The following is a 20,984-nucleotide window of genomic DNA, read 5'->3' as shown; positions in this document are numbered from 1 at the left end:
TATGTTTTTCCAGTTGTCAACCATTCATCAATTTGGCCCTTTTGTAAAATTTCATTCAGTTGCCTGGCTAATATTGCATGTAAACTGGTCAGATATTTGAGCCAGAAACCATGTAATTGGTCCTTTCCAGGTGATGTCCAATTCTTTACCTTTTTAACTCGATTTTTGATCATCTCAGTTGTTATTTCTAATACTTGCATTTGTTTGTTGCCAATGCTTTTCTCAAAGTCATGTATCCACTTTGCTTCCTTGTTGTAGTCCTTTGCATTTTCCCACAATTCTTTCCAGAATTCAACTGTGGCCTGCTTTTCTGGTTTTTCACTTTTGGTGTCACCATTCACATTAAGACTTTGATAAAAACGCCATTGGTCTGATCAAAATTGCTGATTTTGTTTATATTGGATGATTCGTGCCTCATATCTTTCAATTTTTCTAGCTGTTGCTGTTATCTGCTGTTTTACAATCTCTACAGCTTCATTGATGTTTCTTGTATCCAATCTATATCTTCTGATTAGCCGATCTATGATTTTGTTGTTTTTAAGCCGTTGCTCATGCATGTTCTTTAAGTTACTAGCATCTGCCCTTAATTTTTTGATTTTTTGTTCTAGACGGATTTTCCACTTTGGCTTTGATGCTTTTTCTGTTGTGTGACTAGGTACTTTAATTTTAATGCCTAGTTCATTAGTGACTATTACAGCTGCGCTGTACATTAACTGGTTTGTTTCCAAGATGGATCCCGGTTCAATTGTTGAAAACACTGCATTAACCATTTTCATGATAGGGGCCAAAATTTTCTTAGGCACAGTTTTTAGTGATGGTAAACGTTGCCTTTCCTCATTAAGCAGAAAATGCTCCATGATCTTATCCTTCAATTCTTTTTGTTTTTGAGTTAGTTCATCAGTTGGTTCAATGATAACTGGTTCTAGTGGTGGTGATGTTATTTCCTCCCCGAGAGCTTCTTCTGGGAGTTCTACTATAGTGTCTTTAGTTGTGTCTTGAATATCAGTTATTTCCGCTTGTGATATTGTTTTTTGGGTTTTGCAATTTGCCTGAATTTCCTCATGTTCAACTTCACTAAACACTTTATTCCGTATAATAAATCGCCTTTGATCTGCTAGTCGTTGTTCACTAACATTTGAATCTGGATATTGTTGTTTCCATAATTCATACATTCGCTTTAAATATCCTCTTTTTTCTGGCTCTGAGTTGTAGTAACAGGCCATTATGGCACGGTTTTCATCTGCACTATATTTTTGTCGTTTTGTTGGCTGGTCCACTTGTAGCCCACTTGTCGACGGATGTCCAGGGACCCCAACATCCGCCGCAGCCCTTGTTAACCCGCGCGACAACCGATGCGGTATGGAATTCTTATTCGTTTTTTTCACCATATTGTATGGGTTGGCGGGGGGGGGGTTTACGGGACCAGATGCCAACCTGATCCCAACCTTCCTCCTTTCTCATCCGGGCTTGGGACCGGCAACGGCGGAGTTGTTGTTGTTGTTGTTGTTGTTGTTGTTGTTGTTGTTGTTATTATTATTATTATTATTATTATTATTATACAATTGTATCACAGCGGCCAGTTGTTTCGCCGGATTTGGCATTGGTTACTAGTCGGGCCCCAGCCAGGGGCCTAGGACGTCGTAACGTATTTTCGTAATATGCGTGCAGATCCAAGCAGTGCGGCTTTTTGCATTTGATTGATGGTGATTTTGTCAATTTTTAACTGTTTTAAATGTAATTCCAGTGCTTTTGGAATAGCACCCAGTGTGCCAATTACCACTGGAATTACCACTGCTGGTTTGTGCCATAGTCATTGAATTTCGATTTTTAAGTCCTGGTATTTTGCGATTTTTTCATGTTCCTTCTCGGCGACCCTGCTATCACCTGGTATTGCAATATCTATGATTGTAACCTTGTTTTTCTCAACCAGTGTGATGTCTGGTATATTATGCACCAGTATTTTGTCCGTTTGTATACGGAAATCCCACAAGATCTTGACCATCTGATTTTCAGTGACTTTTTCAGGCTGATGTTCCCACCAGTTTGTTGCTGTTTTATTATTAAAATTTTTGCACAAATTCCAATGGATCATTTGCGCTACTGAATTGTGCCACAATTTATAATCAGTCTGTGCGATTTTTTTACAGCAGCTGAGTATGTGATCAACAGTTTCATCAGCTTCTTTGCAAAGTCTGCATTTGGCATCATCAGAGGATTTTTCGATTTTGGCCTTAATGGTATTTGTGCAGATAGCTTGTTCTTGCGCAGCCAGGATTAGTGACTCTGTTTCTTTCTTTAATGTACCTGTTGTTAACCATAACCAAGTTTGTTCACTGTCCACTTTATCTTTTATTTTTTCCAGAAATTGACCATGCAGTGCTTTGTTCTGCCAACTCTCCATTCTTGATTTTATCACATCTTTTCTGTATTCTTGTTTTGTCTGTTGGGCCTTCAGTAGATTTTTGTTCTTTACTTCGATTAATAGATGTTCTTGACTTTCTTTTAAGTAATCAGCCAGTGCATGTTTTTCTTCTTCAACTGTTTGCTTCACTTGTAGTAATCCTCTGCCACCTGATTTTCGGAGCAGATGTAGTCTATCAGTATCACCACGTGGATGTAAACTGTAGTGCATTGTCATTAGTTTCCTGGTTTTTTGGTCCAAAATGTCCAAATCAGCTTGTGTCCAGTTAACTATACCAGCTGTGTATCTTATAACTGGTATTTATGGCCTTGATTGTATTTCTACCATTCAATTTAGATTTCAAAATTTTCCTAACTCTGTTGGTGTACTCTCGCCTGACAATAGTTTTTACTTCTCCATGCTTGATGTTATCCAACTGCAGAATGCCTAAGTATTTGTAGGCTTCATTTTCGTTGCATTTAATTAGTTGGCCATTTCAATTCCCTCACATGCAGTGATTTTGCCCATTTTTATGGATACAGTGGCGCATTTTTCCATGCCAAACTGCATTGAAATATCAGTGCTGAATACTCGGACTGTGTTTGTCAATTATTGGATTTCTATTTCTGACTTTCCATAGAGTTTCAAATCATCCATATATAGTAAATGCGAAATTTTTTCAGCTTCTTTGGCTGTTTGGTAGCCTAATTTCATTTTTTTTAAGATTACTGATAGTGGGATCATTGCGATGATGAAGAGAAGAGGTGAAAGTGAATCACCCTGGAAAATTCCTCGCTTGATATTAACCATTCCGTAGCTCTCATTCCCTACTGCCAACTCAGTTCTCCATTGTTTCATTGCCTTTTCAGTAAAGGATGTAATATTTTTGCTAATGCCAGTTGTTTCTAAGCATTTTATGATCCAACTATGTGGCAGTGAGTCAAATGCCTTTTGTAATCAATCCAGACCATATTCAAGTTCGTTTTTCTGTTGTTACAATTTTCTAATATCTTTTAATCAATTAGGAGCTGATCTTTTGTGCCCCTGCTCCTTCTTTTGTTGCCTTTTTGCTCTACTGGCAAGATGTTGTTTGTTTCCAAATAATCCATCATGTTATCTGCAATAATGCCTGTGAGTAATTTGAAGGTTGTTAGCAAGCATGTTATTGGTCTGTAGTTTTCAAGTGTTGTTCCTTTAGTTGGATCTTTCTGAATCAAGTATGTTTTTCCAGTTGTCAACCATTCATCAATTTGGCCCTTTTGTAAAATTTCATTCAGTTGCCTGGCTAATATTGCATGTAAACTGGTCAGATATTTGAGCCAGAAACCATGTAATTGGTCCTTTCCAGGTGATGTCCAATTCTTTACCTTTTTTACTCGATTTTTGACCATCTCAGTTGTTATTTCTAATACTTGCATTTGTTTGTTGCCAATGCTTTTCTCAAAGTCATCTATCCACTTTGCTTCCTTATTGTAGTCCTTTGCATTTTCCCACAATTCTTTCCAGAATTCAACTGTGGCCTGCTTTTCTGGTTTTTCACTTTTGGTGTCACCATTCACATTAAGACTTTGATAAAAATGCCGTTGGTCTGATCAAAATTGCTGATTTTGTTTATATTGGATGATTCGTGCCTCATATCCTTCAATTTTTCTAGCTGTTGCTGTTATCTGCTGTTTTACAATCTCTACAGCTTCATTGATGTTTCTTGTATCCAATCAATATCTTCTGATTAGCCGATCTATGATTTTGTTGTTTTTAAGCTGTTGCTCATGCATGTTCTTTAAGTTACTAGCATCTGCCCTTAATTTTTTGACTTTTTGTTCTAATCGGATTTTCCACTTTGGCTTTGATGCTTTTTCTGTTGTGTGACTAGGTACTTTGATTTTAATGCCTAGTTCATTAGTGACTATTACAGCTGCGCTGTACATTAACTGGTTCGTTTCCAAGATGGATCCCGATTCAATTGTTGAAAACACTGCATTAACCATTTTCATGATAGGGGCCAAAATGTTCTTAGGCACAGTTTTTAGTGTGGGTAAACATTGCCTTTCCTCATTAAGCAGAAAATGCTCCATGATCTTATCCTTCAATTCTTTTTGTTTTTGAGTTAGTTCATCAGTTGGTTCAGTGATAATTGGTTCTAGTGGTGGTTGTGTTATTTCCTCCCCGAGAGCTTCTTCTGGGAGTTCTACTATAATGTCTTTAATTGTGTCTTGAATATCAGTTATTTCCACTTGTGATATTGTTTTTTGGTTTTGCAATTTGCCTGAATTTCCTTAAGTTCAACTTCACTAAACACTTTATTCCTTATAATAAATCGCCTTTGTTTTGCTAGTCATTGTTCACTAACATTTGACTCTGGATATTGTTGTTTCCATAATTCATACATTTGCTTTAAATAACCTCTTTTTTCTGGCTCTGAGTTGTAGTAACAGGCCATTATGGCACGGTTTTCATCTGCACTATATTTTTGTCATTTTGTTGGCTGGTCCACTTGTAGCCCACTTGTTGACGGATGTCCAGGGACCCCAACATCTGCCATGGCCCTTGTTAACCCGCCCGACGACCGATGTGGTATAAAATTTTTATTCGTTTCTTTCACCATATTGTATGGGTTGGCGGGTTTTTTTTACGGGACCCAACCCTCCTCCTTTCTCAACCGGGTTTGGGACCGGCAACGGTGGATTATTATTATTATACAATTGTATCACAGCGGCCAGTTGTTTCGCCGGATTTGGCATTGGTTACTAGTCGGGCCCCACCCAGGGGCCTAGGACGTCATAACGTATTTTTGTAATATGCGTGCAGATCCAAGCAGTGCGGCTTTTTGCATTTGACTGATGGTGATTTTGTCAATTTTTAACTGTTTTAAATGTAATTCCAGTGCTTTTGGTATAGCACCCAGTGTGCCAATTACCACTGGAATTATCACTGCTGGTTTGTGCCATAGTCGTTGAATTTCAATTTTTAAGTCCTGGTATCTTGCGATTTTTTTCATGTTCTTTCTCGGCGACCCTGCTATCACCTGGTATTGCGATGTCTATGATTGTGACCTTATTTTTCTCAACCAGTGTGATGTCTGGTGTATTATGCGCCAGTATTTTGTCAGTTTGTATACAGAAATCCCACAAGATCTTGACCATCTGATTTTCGGTGACTTTTTCAGGCTGATGTTCCCACCAGTTTGTTGCTGTTTTAATATTATAATTTTTGCACAAATTCCAATGGATCATTTGTGCTACTGAATTGTGCCGCAATTTATAATCAGTCTGCGCGATTTTTTTACAGCAGCTGAGTATGTGATCAACAGTTTCATCAGCTTCTTTGCAAAGTCTGCATTTGGCATCATCAGAGGATTTTTCGATTTTGGCCTTAATGGCATTTGTGCGGATAATAAATAATAATTTATTATTATTATTATTATTATTATTATTATTATTATTATTATTATTATTATTTAATTTATCTGCACTGAAAGCTGTGTGCAGAATGTATCCCTGTGAAGATGTGAAGAAAGTGTCATTTCAATGGATGTTGATATGCCCAGGTACCACATTTTACATTATTATTTTCCTCTGTTTCTCAATTTTATTTCGGAGTTACAATAATCCCCAAACTTCTGAAAGAAGATCTATATACATGTTGAAAGAAATGTCCTTCTGGGTTCAGCTCCAAGAGGGGAAAAAGACACTGGCGACATGGAAGTTGCTCGGAAAGATGGACAGGACCACATGGCTTGAGTCCTGAACAGAAAAAGTGATCACATGCCTCAATGTTGGGTGCAGAAGAAGAGAGAGCTAAGAAGGGACTTGCAGGGTTTTTATAATCTGTTCGGCCCCATCTATCTTTTTCCTGTTCCTGTGTAAGAAATGTATTCTGATTGGTTGTCAGACTCCCATGGGCCATGCAGGGGCAACTCTCTAAGATGTGTTTTGAATCCAGGTTTGGTTGAGTTCTCAGATGCCATGCTGTGAGTGGGTAAAGGCTAATCATCTTAATCCCATCACTCTGGAGCTGAAGGGGAGAACTCTTTATTATGTAAAGGGACTGCCTTGGGAATCTTAATGGCCCATTGACAAAGAGGGATGCGCAGGAAGCTGCAGGGAGCTACTTTGTCTTTAAAACATGTTTCTCCCTTTTCCCATCCAGGGAAATATAATATTCTGACTTTTCAATATTTCCTAGGATATTTCATTTTTCTAGGAGAGGGATGGGTTTTAACTTCCTACATACACAATGGGCATTTTGTTGAACATAAACTCAACAACTATGTCATTAAAAAATTGGCCATTATTTTTAAAAGTAAACTGCAATTTCTTCCCCCAGCATTGGAACTTTTGGGGGAAAGCATCTTACAGATACATATGCACCATTCTCCTGTACTTTCATTTCTACATCCGTGTTTCTTATTATTTCTTTGGCTCAACTTTGATTCCATGCATTTATTTTATTCATTTCATGAAATGAAACCTCTGTAGTTCAGAAGCTGCAGCAAATGCAAAATGATGCAGCAACAAGCAGTGCCTAAATAGCATGAGGGTTTATTATCTTTGATTGAAACTCGGGTTCTGAGGCTGAGCAGAATGATTTGGCTGATTTTTTTTTCCTTTGGGGAAAAAAGAACTTGCTTAAATCTGCTCCATTCTGATTTGTGGTTGCCTATTCAGTTTTTAATAGGGAAGCAGTGGCTCAGTGGCTAAGATGCTGAGTTTGTCAATCAAAAGGTCAGCAGTTTGGCGCTTTGAATCCCTAGTGCCGCGTAACAGAGTGAGCTCCCGTTACTTGTCCCAGCTTCTGCCAATCTAGCAGTTAGAAAGCACATAAGAGGGCAGTGCTCATCTCCATTTCAAAGCTGAAGAGCCAGGACTGTCCGAAGATATCTCCGAGGTCATGTTGCTGTCCTGGAGCCTCCATGCAAGGTATTTGGAAGGTATGTCTCCTGTCTTCTCCTTAGCTGGAGAGATTTCAAGGAACTTGTGTGCTCATTGGTTCACTGATTTTTGCTGTGGTCATCAGCTCTGTGCACGATTCGTCCTCCAGAAGTCATTTGTTTCAGTCTCATAGTGTGTAATTTAACTTCTGTTGATGGACAGGTCATGATTGTCCCCAAACAGCAAAAGTATATAATCACAATTTAAAGAAGTACAATTTTAAATTTCCATAATGCCTTTTAGAAGTTATGGAGAATTTCAGTTCTCTATAAATGTAATTGGTGAAAATTGCAAACTTCTCAGCCAAAAACAAGATGTTACAATTTTTAAAAAAAATATTCCATTACAGGAGAAGGGGCTCCCTTTTTACCTCTGAATAGATATTAAAATTGCAGTGGCATTGGCTCATTCAAATCAACTCCTGAACTCAGGAAGAAGCTCCTCAACTGGATTGTGAGGCCGCTGCAACCTCTTCAAAAGTTTATAATTAAATAACTAATCATTTTATTACTGAACAGATGTTCAGTTTGCTCAAAATAACTGCCAGTCTTGAAATGTATTTTTTGAATAAATTGCCTACATTATTTTTTCTCCCACCTTAAATTACAAATGTAGTTTAAAATGATTATATACGAAATCGTGATTAAAGAGTTTTTTATTGTTTTATGTGTATTGCAATTTTAACAAAAAATACCTAGTATTCAGTAGCTCCTAGACCCATGATGGCGAACCTATGGCATGTGTACCCGAAGTGGCACGCAGAGCCATGTCACCTGGCACGTGCGATGTTACCTGTTCCTCTTCCGGGTTTCTGGTGCACATGCGCATGCAACAATCATCTGGCTTTGTGTGTGCGGCAGTGCCAGAAACCTATTAGAGCTAGACTTCTCTTTTCTGCCATGAGCGTGTGTGTTGACCAGCTGATCAGCGTGTGCGTATGTGTGGCAAAAACCAGAAGATTTGCTGTCCGGCGCACATGTATGCATGGGAAAGTGGAAGTACTTTTTCCGAAGTGTGCATGGCGCATGAAGCAAGCAGGCGAAGTTATCCCTTTTTGGCACTCGGTGCCGAAAAGGTTCGCCATCACTGTCTAGACCTTTCAGTCAGGAACATGGTAGAACACTTATCTTCCAAACTAGCCCAGCATCAACTTCCCCAAAAATGCAAAGAAAAAAGGAGGGGGTGGAGGAAGAAGAGGAAAAGTGTCCCTTCAATGGACAATGTTTCTTGACCTTGCTTTCCTTTAAGAGACAACCTGTGACATTTCACAAAGGTTGTGGCAAAGGGTGAATTATGGTTATGGGCAAAGACACCCCTCTCCAGAGCCAACAAAGCTCTATTTACTCCTCCTGGCCACGTGTATGTGTTTTGTTATAAGGAAGTTGGGGTGCTGGGAATGACAAAATGTGAAGCTTGCAGACATTTAAAGCACATATTTCCCTGTTAAAACTGGACCGTTTTCAATTGCCACAGAAAGCCTGATCTGGATTTCAAGACACATCCATGTCAGGCCAACACACACACAGAGAGAGACAGAGACAGAGACAGAGACAGAGAGAGAGAGAGAGAGAGAGAGAGAGAGAGAGAGAGAGAGAGAGAGAGAGAGAGAGAGAGAGAGAGAGAGAGAGAGAGAGAGAGAGAGTTTGTGTATGTATGTAATGTATATGTATACCCCCACACACACACGCAGACACACACTATATGTATTTATTAACAGGTTCTTAAGGTTTTTTGTTTGTTTTATATTAAAAACTTACTTTGATAAGGTTGAAGCCACATCATTAAAAGAAAAGAGATTTTTAACCTTGCTATCACTTTTCATATTTACACGTTTCCCAAAAAAGCTCCTCTTACTTTTATTGCAAAAATAGTAGCTTGCTAAAAAGAAATAAACAACCCATCACATGGAATAAAATACCTACCATCCTAAGAATTCCTTCTTTGCAAACCTAGTCATTAAAATGTAAAAAAAGATGTCATGTGTTATTTATCTCCCTGAGATCACAAGTTTTAGATTTCAAAAAACCTTGCATACAAATTAGTCGTCGCATTTTGGCTAGAAAGTGCAAAATGCTTTTCTTACTATAGTCAGCCTACTCACATCCTGGGGGCCAGAGGCTAATATTAAAAGTATTATGCAATTGCTATTAGTGTATCCTGATTAGGAATGTCAGCATTCCATTTTGTCATGCTAGCAAATGTTACCAAACAAGGGAAGAGACAATTAATCTGTAAACAACTATTATTATGTACTTTCTCCAGAAATTAGTAGTTTGAGTTCAATATGGAGAAAAAATAATCCGATTGTAGATGTTTTCAGACTTCCCTCTGCCACACAGTTATATTTAACTAATTTTTAATGCCCAGACTACTATCGGACTGTTTCCAACTTGGTGAGCTTCAATTGCTGAATTACAATTCCATGATCTATAACAAATCTGACTATTTGCTAACTGATGGGAATAGCAGTGCAACACAACTGCAACCTACCAAGACAAAGTTAATGTAGAAATTCTAATTTCTAACTTCTATATTGACGTTAGAGGGCATTGGATAGTATTGGTAGAAATGAATTTTACAGCCAAAGTACATTTAAGATTGTCTCATTCATTAGATGGGCGCAAGTTGTAGTAGACTCATTAGAACAGTATATGATTTGCTGTGTTTAGTGGAAAAATGGTGTTATGCACGAAAGTCAAACTCCCGCCCCGTGGGCCGGATGCGTCATGCACTGGCCACACCCACAATTGGTTTAGCGAAGGGGAGGGGAGTCCTGATACATCACGTGAAGCTGCCTGACAACATGAGTTTAACACCTCTGGTCTTGTGAAGAAAGCCAGACCAAAACATTTGATTACATGATATAAAAAAATGAAGTTATATTATTATTATTATTGTTGTTGTTGTTTGCAGATATTTAGACTACATTTAGCATTTTTGTCCGCCTATTGAGACATTCCTAAAGATCTAGGATAGGCAGATTTTGTTGCTTAACAATATTATAAGATATAATCACATCATGAAAGCTGTTACAAGCTGCCTTTTGCAATTGGCTGTTGATGATATTGTCTGTTACTATTGGTACTACCTTTGCTTTCTTTTGCCATAGTCATTGTGCTTCTATTTGCAGATCTTTATTTTTTTTTCCCCCAGTCCTGTGTTTGCTATTCTTTTGTCTCTAAGTATTGCAATGTCACTATACAGGTATTTTTTTTCTTTCTTTGTCTTATCAACAATTGCTAAGTTTGGGTTGTTGTATGGCAGATGCTTATATGTTTGAATTCTAAAGTCCCAAAGCACTTTAGCTTGGTCATTTTTTATCACTTTCTCTGTTTTGGGGTTCCCCCAGTTCTTGCTTGCAGGCAAATAGAATTTCTTGCAATATTTTGGTGTACCATGATTGCTACTTTATCATGTCGTTGTCTGTACAATCTTCTTGCAGCAGCTAACTAGATGATCCACTATTTATCCAGCTTCTTTGCAGAGGTAGCATTTGCTGTCTCCTGCTTGCTTCTCAATTCTGGCTTTGTATGCATTTGTTCTTTAGGCCTGGTCTTATGCAGCCAGAATTAGCCCCTCAGTCTCTTTCTTCAACTTTCCTGCTCTTAGCAATTGCCAGGTCTTGCTATTTGCTTTTTCACCTAGCTTTTTATGAACTGGCCAGGTAATACTTTTCTTTGCAGATCTCTTTTTCGTTCTTCCTTTGACCTTTCTTATAGGCCACTTTGGTTTCTTTGGTATTCAGTAAGCTTTCACGAGGAACTAATTTTCAGTGCATTTTATTCATTGTCCTTCAGATATTCTTCTTCTTCTTCTTCTTCTTCAACTGTCTGAGGTAGTTATAACCTCATTGCCACTTATGCTCCTTGATAAGTAGAGTCTACCAACATCGAGGGATGCCTGGTGTTCCCTGATCAAACAAAATAATTTTGGCATCTAAGACAGAAAATCCCATAAGCCACAGCCTGTTGGAACCAGACCACTGAAGCAGTGGGTGAGCGTGCAAAGCTTCATTTGCACATGCATGGCATTTAAGTCAAAGTTATTAGATATCTGAAGTTTGAAGTGTTCAAATACCTTTTGCCAAATAACATGATAAGCAAAGCAAAGATGGGCAGAGAAACACAAAAAAATGATAAAACATTGTAACATGACATTTGGCAAGAGTCTGCAGAAATACAAAATAAATGAAAGCTCAATAATGCATAATGACAGAATGTCCCCTGACATAAACAGCATGTAACAGGAATGAAATTGATTAATGGAAAGTACACATAGTTAAACTCTTGTTTTGTTCATGTAGTACGTTCATATTAGGGGTTTTAAAAATATTTTTGTTGTTATTGCTGAATCTATCATCACGATCTGATGAATATACTGATTGAATTTGCTCATTAGACAAATCCTCGTTCTGTTCATGTAGTACGATTTGATAGCTTAGTAGTAATCTTGACTATCACTAAGTGTTGCATCTTTTTATTCTTGATGAATGTATTTTATTCTCCTTACATACACTGAGAGCATATGCACCAGACAAGACAAATTCCTTGTGTGTCCAATCACACTTGGCCAATAAAGAATTCTATTCTATTCCATTCTAATAAATAAGTTCAGACAAGTTTTTTTTAAAAAAAAAAAATTGTTGTTTTTGTTGAATCTATTATCATTATCTGGTGAACATCCTGGGTGAATTTGCGCATTAGGCAAGCCTGTTCCCATGGATTATTAGGGTTACAAGGAAAACGATCAGCCTGCTTATGGAGTTCTTAGCAAAAGCCAAGTTATTTTAGGACCCAGCAGCAATCTTTGCCTCTCTCGTTTACACACTGCACCGCTATTAGTGTACAACTGGCCGGGTCATCCCCGTCGCTTGCTCCTTCTGCTGGAACCCTGTGCGCCTGGCTTCAGAAGCGCTTGCAGGCACAGGAAAGGAGCGAGAGGAAGGCGGTTTCTTCCCCATCCCGGACAGAAGCTTTCCTTGGCGGAGGGACGCTCGTGACGGTATTGCTGTCAGTGAAATGTCCCCTGCCCGGTGAGGGCCGCCGGCTGGGTCTGCATGCGCCTGCGCGGTCGCGCCACTGGATAGCGGACTTGGATAGCTCCGGCTTGGGTCTTTCCCCTGCTTGACGCGCCAAAGCCTCATTCGCCTCCCCTTCTCTCGCCGTTATCTTAGCGCGGTTGCAGCAGTCGGCCGAGACTCCGGGTCCTCCCTCGGGGGGGCGGGGCCACGGAAAGACCGCGGCGTCCCCACCTCCTTTCTCGGTAGCTCCAAGGAGAGAACGGGTTTACTGCACGGGGACGCCGCCAGCCGCATCTTTTCTCCGCTTCGGGCTTAAAACTGGATGGAAGCCGCCCTTGGGGAGGGCTTGGTGGAACCTCATCGATTCATAACGGGAATCCCTCAGCGGATACTGCTGCTGCTGCCCGCGTTCAATTCTTGCGGCTGCCCGCGGGCTGCGAGATGTTGAGCTGCAGCTCCAAGAAGGCGCTCGGGGGGCCCGGTTCGGTGCTTGCGCGCGCCTGAGTCGAGAGCACGACGACGACCTGCCGGCTCCTGATGGACACGGAGTCCCGGGCACAGCTCGGGGCTACTGCTGCTGCTGCTGCATCTCGGGAGAAGGGTCGTGTGAACGACGAGCCGCGGAGGGACCCAACGCTGCTGCCTTCGTATGGGTGGGATGCTCGGCGGGCTACCCATTCCGGGCCGTCTCGTTGGGCAGGGGGTTTAAGAGGTGGCTTTTAGAGTTGGGTTTTTTAAAGAAAAAATATTCTTATTAGTTTCATTTGGAAAGCCGAGGGGGGGGGAGTGTGGGTGTGGGTGTAGGCGACCACAAGCCCGTCCATGGCCAACCCGCGGCGGTGCATTGAGCTGGAGCACTTCGAGGAGCGAGACAAAAGGCAGCAGCGCTCGGGCTCCCGCCGGGGAGGGGGCAGCTCCACTTGTAGCAGCAGCTCGGGCCCCAAAGGTAACGGGCTCATCCCCAGCCCCGCGCACAGCGCCCACTGCAGCTTCTACCGCACGCGCACCCTCCAGGCCCTCAGCTCGGAGAAGAAAGCCAAAAAGGCGCGCTTCTACCGCAACGGCGACAAGTACTTCAAGGGCTTGGTCTACCCCATTTCCAGCGACCGCTTCCGCTCCTTCGACGCCCTCCTGGTCGAGCTCACCAGGTCTCTGTCCGACAACGTCAACCTGCCTCAGGGCGTCCGGGCCATCTATACCGTCGATGGCAGCCGAAAGGTCGCCAGCCTCGAAGAACTGGTGGATGGTAAGGAAAAGCCGACGCCTTCTCAGTTGCCTGTACTGCGGTCCTCGGACCTAAACGCTGAGCTGTGGGGAAGCCGCTCCGGGGTGGGCGTGTTTAGTAGTGTAGCCTAAGCGGCTATCAAGGGCGTTTTCACCAGTTGGATTCACACAGATCTCTCCACATTACCCACAATGCTTAGATGATGTCACCCTGTTTCAGCTGATTCGCATGGCTTAGTTAAATCGGACTATTCTAACGGGGGAAATCCGTGCATAAGGTGTAGAGACGCTGCCTCGGTTTCCGATGAGGAAAAGGCGCTCTTTTATTGGGGCAGGGGAATCTCTCAAAATCGAAATGGGGATATTAGCAGGCTGCTGACATTGGGCTGGTCCAAAATGTAGATTGGTTTTTGTTTAAAACATGATCTGGCGTTCCCATCGGCCTGCAAATAGCTGGAGGACAGGATTAAAAAGTACCCCGAGTGAGATTTGCAAAAAAAGTCACAGTGTTGGGGTAAAAAATATTGATTAGACAAACGTTTAGTGGTTTTAAATCCTAGATTTTCAATGCTGTGGCACCTGGCCTTTATAATTAACATTTGCAGGTTGAAAAACAAATATTAAAACTGTGGGATTAATTCCATGGATTACTTTGAATTTGTAAATATATTTCTACTGGACCAGCTAAAACAGCTCCAAACTGTCCGAGATTGGTTATTATACAGAGAAATGATAATTGACTATATAACCTCTAATGCATAAAGCTGAAAGTTTCTGGGTTTATTTTCATATACTTATTTTGTGGTGGGAAAAATGGTGGTTATCAGATGCTATTTTAAAGATTGAAATGATTAATTTTTCCAGGTATCTTCCAGGGACAAGTATAATCAAAATAACTTAGTTTTCTAGAACTTTCTGTTGACCTGTTACTTCAGATCACTCAGTGTCCATAGTACTTAATATAGACTATTTTAAAGATTAGCTTTACATACTTGTGTTTTTGAAATATAAATTTGCTATCCATACATACCTGTTAGAATAAGCATGCATTTAATGAATTTTTAGATTTTCCCCTTTTTATGAGTATGTTTTTGTTGATTGCATGACATGAATCTATTCCAGAATATTGAAGGATTTGCTCCTTTTTAAAAATGTATAGCAGTCTTCATCATGAACCTCCTTCAAATACCTTTTCTGACCTTGGCCACAGACCCCCAAGACTTAATTCAAGATTTAAATTATAACATTCCTTTAAGTCTTCATGGACCCCCTGTGACAACATCATGCCCCACCCCATGGATCACCAGCAGAGGTGGGTTGCTCCCAGTTCAGCCCGGATCGGGCAAACCAGTAGTAGTGGCAGCGGGAGGCTCTGCCCACCCGCCTGGACACTTCTGCGCATGCGCAGAAGTGTCGCAATGAGTGCACCTAAACCAGTAGTAAAAAAAATTGGTAACCCACCACTGGTCAGCAGACCACTGGTTGAGAACCATGGTGTACAAGATTTCTTGGCTGATAACTAATTATTTCACTTACACAATACTTCAATGCAAAGTGTTAAGCACTATTCACATTCAGGGATCACAAACTCCAGTTAGAATTGTTTATTCAAATAAGCAGTGTCTTCTTGTCTAATTCCTGTTCCCAAAGATATTTGTGTAAGGCCACCTGACTACGTGACCTACTTCAGTGATTCAAATGAATTGAGAATGTTATCCCTGTAATTCTATTACCTCCTGGGGTAATGCTAAACTTTAGCATTGAAGGTAACTAAGTAGCTACTATGAGTAAATATGAATGAGATTGTATTCATAAATTGATAGGAATAATACAATCTGATTTTTCTTAATTAAAAATATGTTTATTCAATTCCTGTGTTCCAGTTTCAATCTGCGACACCATTTTGCAAACATTTAATACCAATTTAGACACACATAATTCTAGAACTCAGAGAAAACAAATTTAAAAATCAAGATCAATCAATTAAAACTAAATGAATATTAATTAAGGTATGTTTAGGTAGAGAATGTAGAGCTGATCTGCAAGAATTGGTTAGATTTTTTTCTTAAATATTATTTTGTATTTACATTTTTTTAAAAAAACTGTATGAAAATGCATAATCCTCAGTACACATGCTTGATGTTTATTTAGGTGTGTTTAAATAAATAATCTGGAGCCTTAATCAAACTCCTTCAGGCTGTAAAGTTGTATATTTTCTGCTAGGTGTCTGGAGGAAATACCCTTCTGTCCACTGATATTGTTTTCCTACTTCTACTTTATAAATATTTTACTGTACTGTACAGTTGCAGTGTATTATCTAGCTATTGCATATTAAGTGGCATCTGAACAACTAATACCTTTGTGTAGCCAAAGCTTGTGGTTTCACATGACATCAGCAAGATAAAGTAAAATTGCAATAGCAACTTTACCACATTTAATGGTAAAATAATCTTATACAGGTTCATAATTATATTTAACAATGTTTACTGATTTTGGAAGACAAGGAGTGAGGTTGATAGATTGATTATGCTTACATTCATAATCTTCATAATCAAGCTGAAATCCACTACTCTATTTTACAATTGATTTCAGCCAAAACGCTGAGAAGAGATACTCTCTTTTAAAACTTGCACGGTTGTCTCCAAATGCTCCCTTCTTCAAATGTAGAAAACGATTTAATCATCATATCATTAAGATCAAAAACTACAGGTAGTCTTCAATTTATGATCACAATTAACCACAATTAAAATTTTGATTGTGAGCCGTTGTGATTGTAAGTTGAGTTATCATGTGATCAGACTCAATTTTACCATGTTTTTATGGTGGATGTTAAGTAAATCACTACAGCTGTTAGTTTTAGACTTACAATCATGTGATTCACTATCTTTTCAATGGATGTTTTGGCTAGAAAAATATCACAAAATGTGATCATGTGACTGTAAGATGCTGCAAACGCTTGTATATGTGAGCCGGTTACCAAGTGCCCAAAATGCAATCACCTGACTATAGAGGTTGTGTGGCAGTCATACCTTTAAAGATAAGTTATAAGTGACTTTTTTCAAATCAATTATAACTTCAAGCATTTGTTAAGTGACGTGTCATAAGTCGAGAACTATTCACATAGTCAAAAAGATTACTTGTGTGGTCAAAGAGACTCCTGAGGAGTACCAAAGAGGTTTTGGTCATAGCAGATTGTCAGTTCTTGTTTTAGAATACTGCAGGTGGAAATGTATCTGTTAAAAGGAAAACAGCTATGATTTATCCTTGGGTCATAAAATATAATATTGCATAGCTTCCTGAATAGAAAGTTTGAACATTGGTTGTGTACAAAAATATTTATGATAGTGGTGGGGTACAATTTCCAACTGATATTTGAAAATGATCACATAACTCAATAACAGAAAAACATTGGATTTAAGTGTTTTATCTGTCATGATTCATTAGTGCTTTATTGCAGCAGTAGGAACATTAGCAGTAACATCAACTTAAGATATATATTGTTCAAGAAGGCCCAATACATTATATAGAAAATTAAATATGCTTCTCTTTAAGGAGGTATATAACAATGAAGAAAGGGAGTGGTGGCTCAGCAGCTAAAGGCGCTGAGCTTGTCATCTGCTCAGCTGCCATTCCTTGCACCAGCTTGTAAATGCGAGTAGATAAATAGGTATCATTTCGGTGGGGAGCTAACAGTGTTCCGTGTGCCTTGGCGTATAACCATGCTGGCCCATGACCATGGAAATGTCTTCAGACAATGCTGGCTTCCTCAACTAAGAAACAGAGATGAGCACCACTTATTAGAGTCAGACTCAACTGGACAGGGGAAACCTTTACCTTTATAACTATGAAGAGCTGTTTATCTGTTTAAAAAAGCTTGCAGAGTTTAGTAGTGGAGTAAGTTCAACGCTGTCATGTCTAGCTAAGGCCAGACAACTGCTGTCTGAAAATCTCTGGGAATTGTGTTTTCACTGGATTAAATGGATTAGTGGACCAATTTCAGGGGATATATTTCTAAGTTTTAAGAATTCTTTAATTGGCTTTTTATAAAGCTGTTTTCTCAGAATTATTGCTCAACAGTTGTAAAGGCATGCTATAAAAGTAACTACTTCTAGTCCACATTGTTGTAATCTTGGAAATCAGTCAAAAAAGATAGGTTGGGAAAAATAACTATTGTTTTAAAAAGTTACTGTTAAATAAAAAAGTGCAATTGCTACATTTGTTGATCACAATCATTGTAGCAACTTAAAGACTAGCAGCCTTATTATGTAAAATATGTGAATTATGAGTTACAAATGTATCTGTGGTTGAGAGGGAAATGCAAGACAGAGAGGTAGCTATCTTATGTGACCATTTAGATAACTGATAATATATATACACTGATGAACTGAGATAATGCATATGTGTGTGCATCATACACAGATATACACACCTTGCATACATGATTGTAAAAATAAGTTCTTTGTCATCAATCATTTCTACAGTGAAATCATTTGTTTCATTGTTACTTGTTTCTTTCATAATGAAATCTTCCCCTTGCTGTACCTTTATTCAAAAATTGGTATTTTGAAGTTAACGACAGGCCCTCTAGCTTATTGAATATTGTGAATATTGTCATATTTTTGTTTGGATTTAGTTTCTTTTTTCTTTTTTTAACAAAAAGAATAATATACTATTACTAGCCAAGAATAGCTTAATATCAATGGGACAAGATAATCTCATAGAATGGCTAGTATATGCATTTATTATTGCTGAGTAATCTGCAACTAGATTCATAATCTAAGAATGGTAAAAAATTAATAATTCAAAATTATTAAAATAGTTCCTAAGAATAGCAATAGCATTCAATATGCTGCTTCATAGTTCTTTACAGCCCTCTCTAAGCTTTTTACAGAGTTAGCATATTGTCCCCAACAATCCGGGTCTCGTTTGATAATATAGGATGTAGGAAGTTCCAAGCCAGGTGGGTTATTTTTTAAAATTAGGATGTTCAGGAAAAATAAAGTTAAAATTCTGAAATATAGAGGGAGTCTTTTAGGTGTTTCTTTGAGGGTTCCAATCATGGTTGATAATAACATCAATAATTAATGTTATAGCATCAATAGCGCTGCTGAATTTCTTTTTTAAACAATTAAATCAATTTTGTTCTGCATGTTCCAGGATTTACTGAGCCATGACGGTGCAGTGGGTAGAGTGCAGAACTGCAATTTAGCAGTTCAAATCTCACCAGGCTCAAGGTTGACTCAGCCTTCCATCCTTCTGAGGTTGGTAAAATGAGGACCCAAATTGTTGGGGGCAATATGCTGACTTTGTAAACCACGTAGAGAGGGCTGTAAAGCACTGTAAAGCAGAATATAAGTCTAAGTGCTATTGCTATTTAATATTATTAAGAGCAGAAATATGAATCCATAATTCTGTAGACTGTATGTTTAGGCCCTGTATTAAATTGTCATATAGACAATGTTAAAGCCGAGCTGACACATTTGGTCAGATTTAGTTTCTTCCTGCCCCGAATGGGTTCTCTTGGGTCAGAATGTTGGTTCTATCAAGCTGTAGATATCTGTGCTGTAGACTAGCAGCCCCATAACTTTTAGGCACCAGGGACCAAATCCATAGAAAGAGATTGTTCCATGGATTGGAGGGGGCATGGTTTCATGTGCTCCCTACATCCTGCGGACGGGGCTTTGATTGTTTTTGCATATCCCAGTTCCTCGCATGTTGAGGATTAGTGCTGATCCATAAACCAAGGGTTGGGGATCCCTGCTGTTGGCAGCAGGCTTGAGGGTGTCTCACTGGCAGCTGGATGCACACTTTTTTGTTTAGTAATAAGTAATAGAATAGAATAACATAGTTGGAAGGGACCTTGGAGGTCTTCTAGTCCAACTCCCTGCCTAGGCAGGAAACCCTACACCACTTCAAACAAATGGCAGTCCAACATCTTCTTAAAAGCTTCCAGTGTTGGAGCATTTACAACTTGTGGAGGCAAGTGTCAGCGTTCCAAATAACATCCAAAATTAAATCAGAGTCCAAGGCAAAGTATTCCTCAAAGTTGTTCCATTGATTATTTGTTCTATCAGAAAAAATTCTCCCCAGTTCTAAGTTGCTTCTCTCCTTGATTAGTTTCCACCCATTGCTTCTTGTTCTACCCTCAGGTGCTTTGGAGAATAGTTTGACTCCCTCATAATAATAAATGTTTTTTGTACAATATCTAGTTCCAAAGAAAGATTCAGTATAGTGTAGATTCTAGTTTCAGATTAATAAATGAAATTTTACAACAGCCTTTATCCATGAACCCAGATAAGATGCTATTATAATAATGATTAAATTGCCCCATGTAGTAACACATTATGCAATTTGTGCAGCAAACTCTGATCTATAAATATTTGTGTAAGTTTTAAGATACCATAGGTTTCCTGGTATCTTAAGGAAGAATTAACCAGATTATGCTAGATATTTTTTCACATTTTTTCCTATTTTAGAAATAATATATGATGTATCATTTTTATTTTTATAGAAATTTGAAAGTTTGTTAATACTGCTTCAAACTAAACTGAGGGACTGCAATTAAATTGATTCTAGGGAGTAACTATTTCAGCTGCATAATTTATTTAAAAAAAATAATATCCATTATTTTGAAATCATATTCCACCTTAGGAGTGTAAGACAATAGATATTATTTCTTTTTCCACCTAACCTTTATAATAGACCATTAAGCTTTATGGATGAGTCAAAATTAGCAGGAACCTTATACCACATTTCTCTGCAATTCACATATTTATCTAGTTGCTTTGGAAGAAAACAGAAAAGCGTTCTGATAGATTTGAGTTACTGAAATAAATGGGGTTTAGTTTGTGTGTAGGAGTGTGAGTTAATTAACATGCAATCACTATAGCAAATTATTTCAGACTGACTCACATTTATTTGCAAAAGTTGGTGTGAAACTTGTTTTTCTAATCTGGTGGCATAAAAGGAGGGAAGAGAAAAAACATTCTTGATTTAGAATTGATCAACATCCTTACTTAACATTAACTATCTGCCAAAAAAGTTTTATTTCTATCTACTTTGTAACATTAGGTTAAATTTTAGTAATAATGTGATTCATGTTTTTCTTATCCTTATTTCCTTCTTTCAGTGAGGAATCTTTGCTTCTGTCCTCTATCTAAACCCCAGGGCAGAGTTAAATTCTCTATTTATTGGATATCTTCTACTTTTATCAGCCTTATGCAAACATTTGCCTATCTTTCAATGCCCATTATCCCCATAATGCTGAATGTGTTGGAAGCATATGCCCTGGTTTACACTGGTATAGTATTTTATATTTCCAATAGGTATCTTATTGCCTCCTAATCAGGAAAATTTCCTATGCCATCTCTTTTTCCCCCCAGTGTTACTTTGCCAGCCAACACTTGAC

General features: G+C 38.8%; 1 protein-coding gene across 5 annotated transcripts in view; it reads left to right on the top strand.

Moving 5' to 3' along the window:
* The first annotated feature begins 12,448 nt into the window (after positions 1–12,448).
* DCLK2 (doublecortin like kinase 2) overlaps positions 12,449–20,984 on the top strand; it is a 60,918-nt gene continuing 52,382 nt past the window's right edge. For all 5 annotated transcript variants that reach the window (XR_004255950.1, XM_032223695.1, XM_032223694.1 and 2 more), the window contains exon 1: positions 12,449–13,598. Coding sequence is in view for 4 of the 5 variants with exons in the window: in XM_032223695.1 (XP_032079586.1) it covers positions 13,175–13,598 (424 nt within the window). In the remaining variant the exon portion in view is untranslated. The remainder of the gene's footprint in view (positions 13,599–20,984) is intronic.

The sequence above is a fragment of the Thamnophis elegans genome, chromosome 9 (genome assembly GCF_009769535.1).
Source record: "Thamnophis elegans isolate rThaEle1 chromosome 9, rThaEle1.pri, whole genome shotgun sequence".
NCBI classification, from domain to species: Eukaryota; Metazoa; Chordata; class Lepidosauria; order Squamata; family Colubridae; genus Thamnophis; species Thamnophis elegans.
This window is presented reverse-complemented; position numbering and strand designations above follow the sequence as displayed.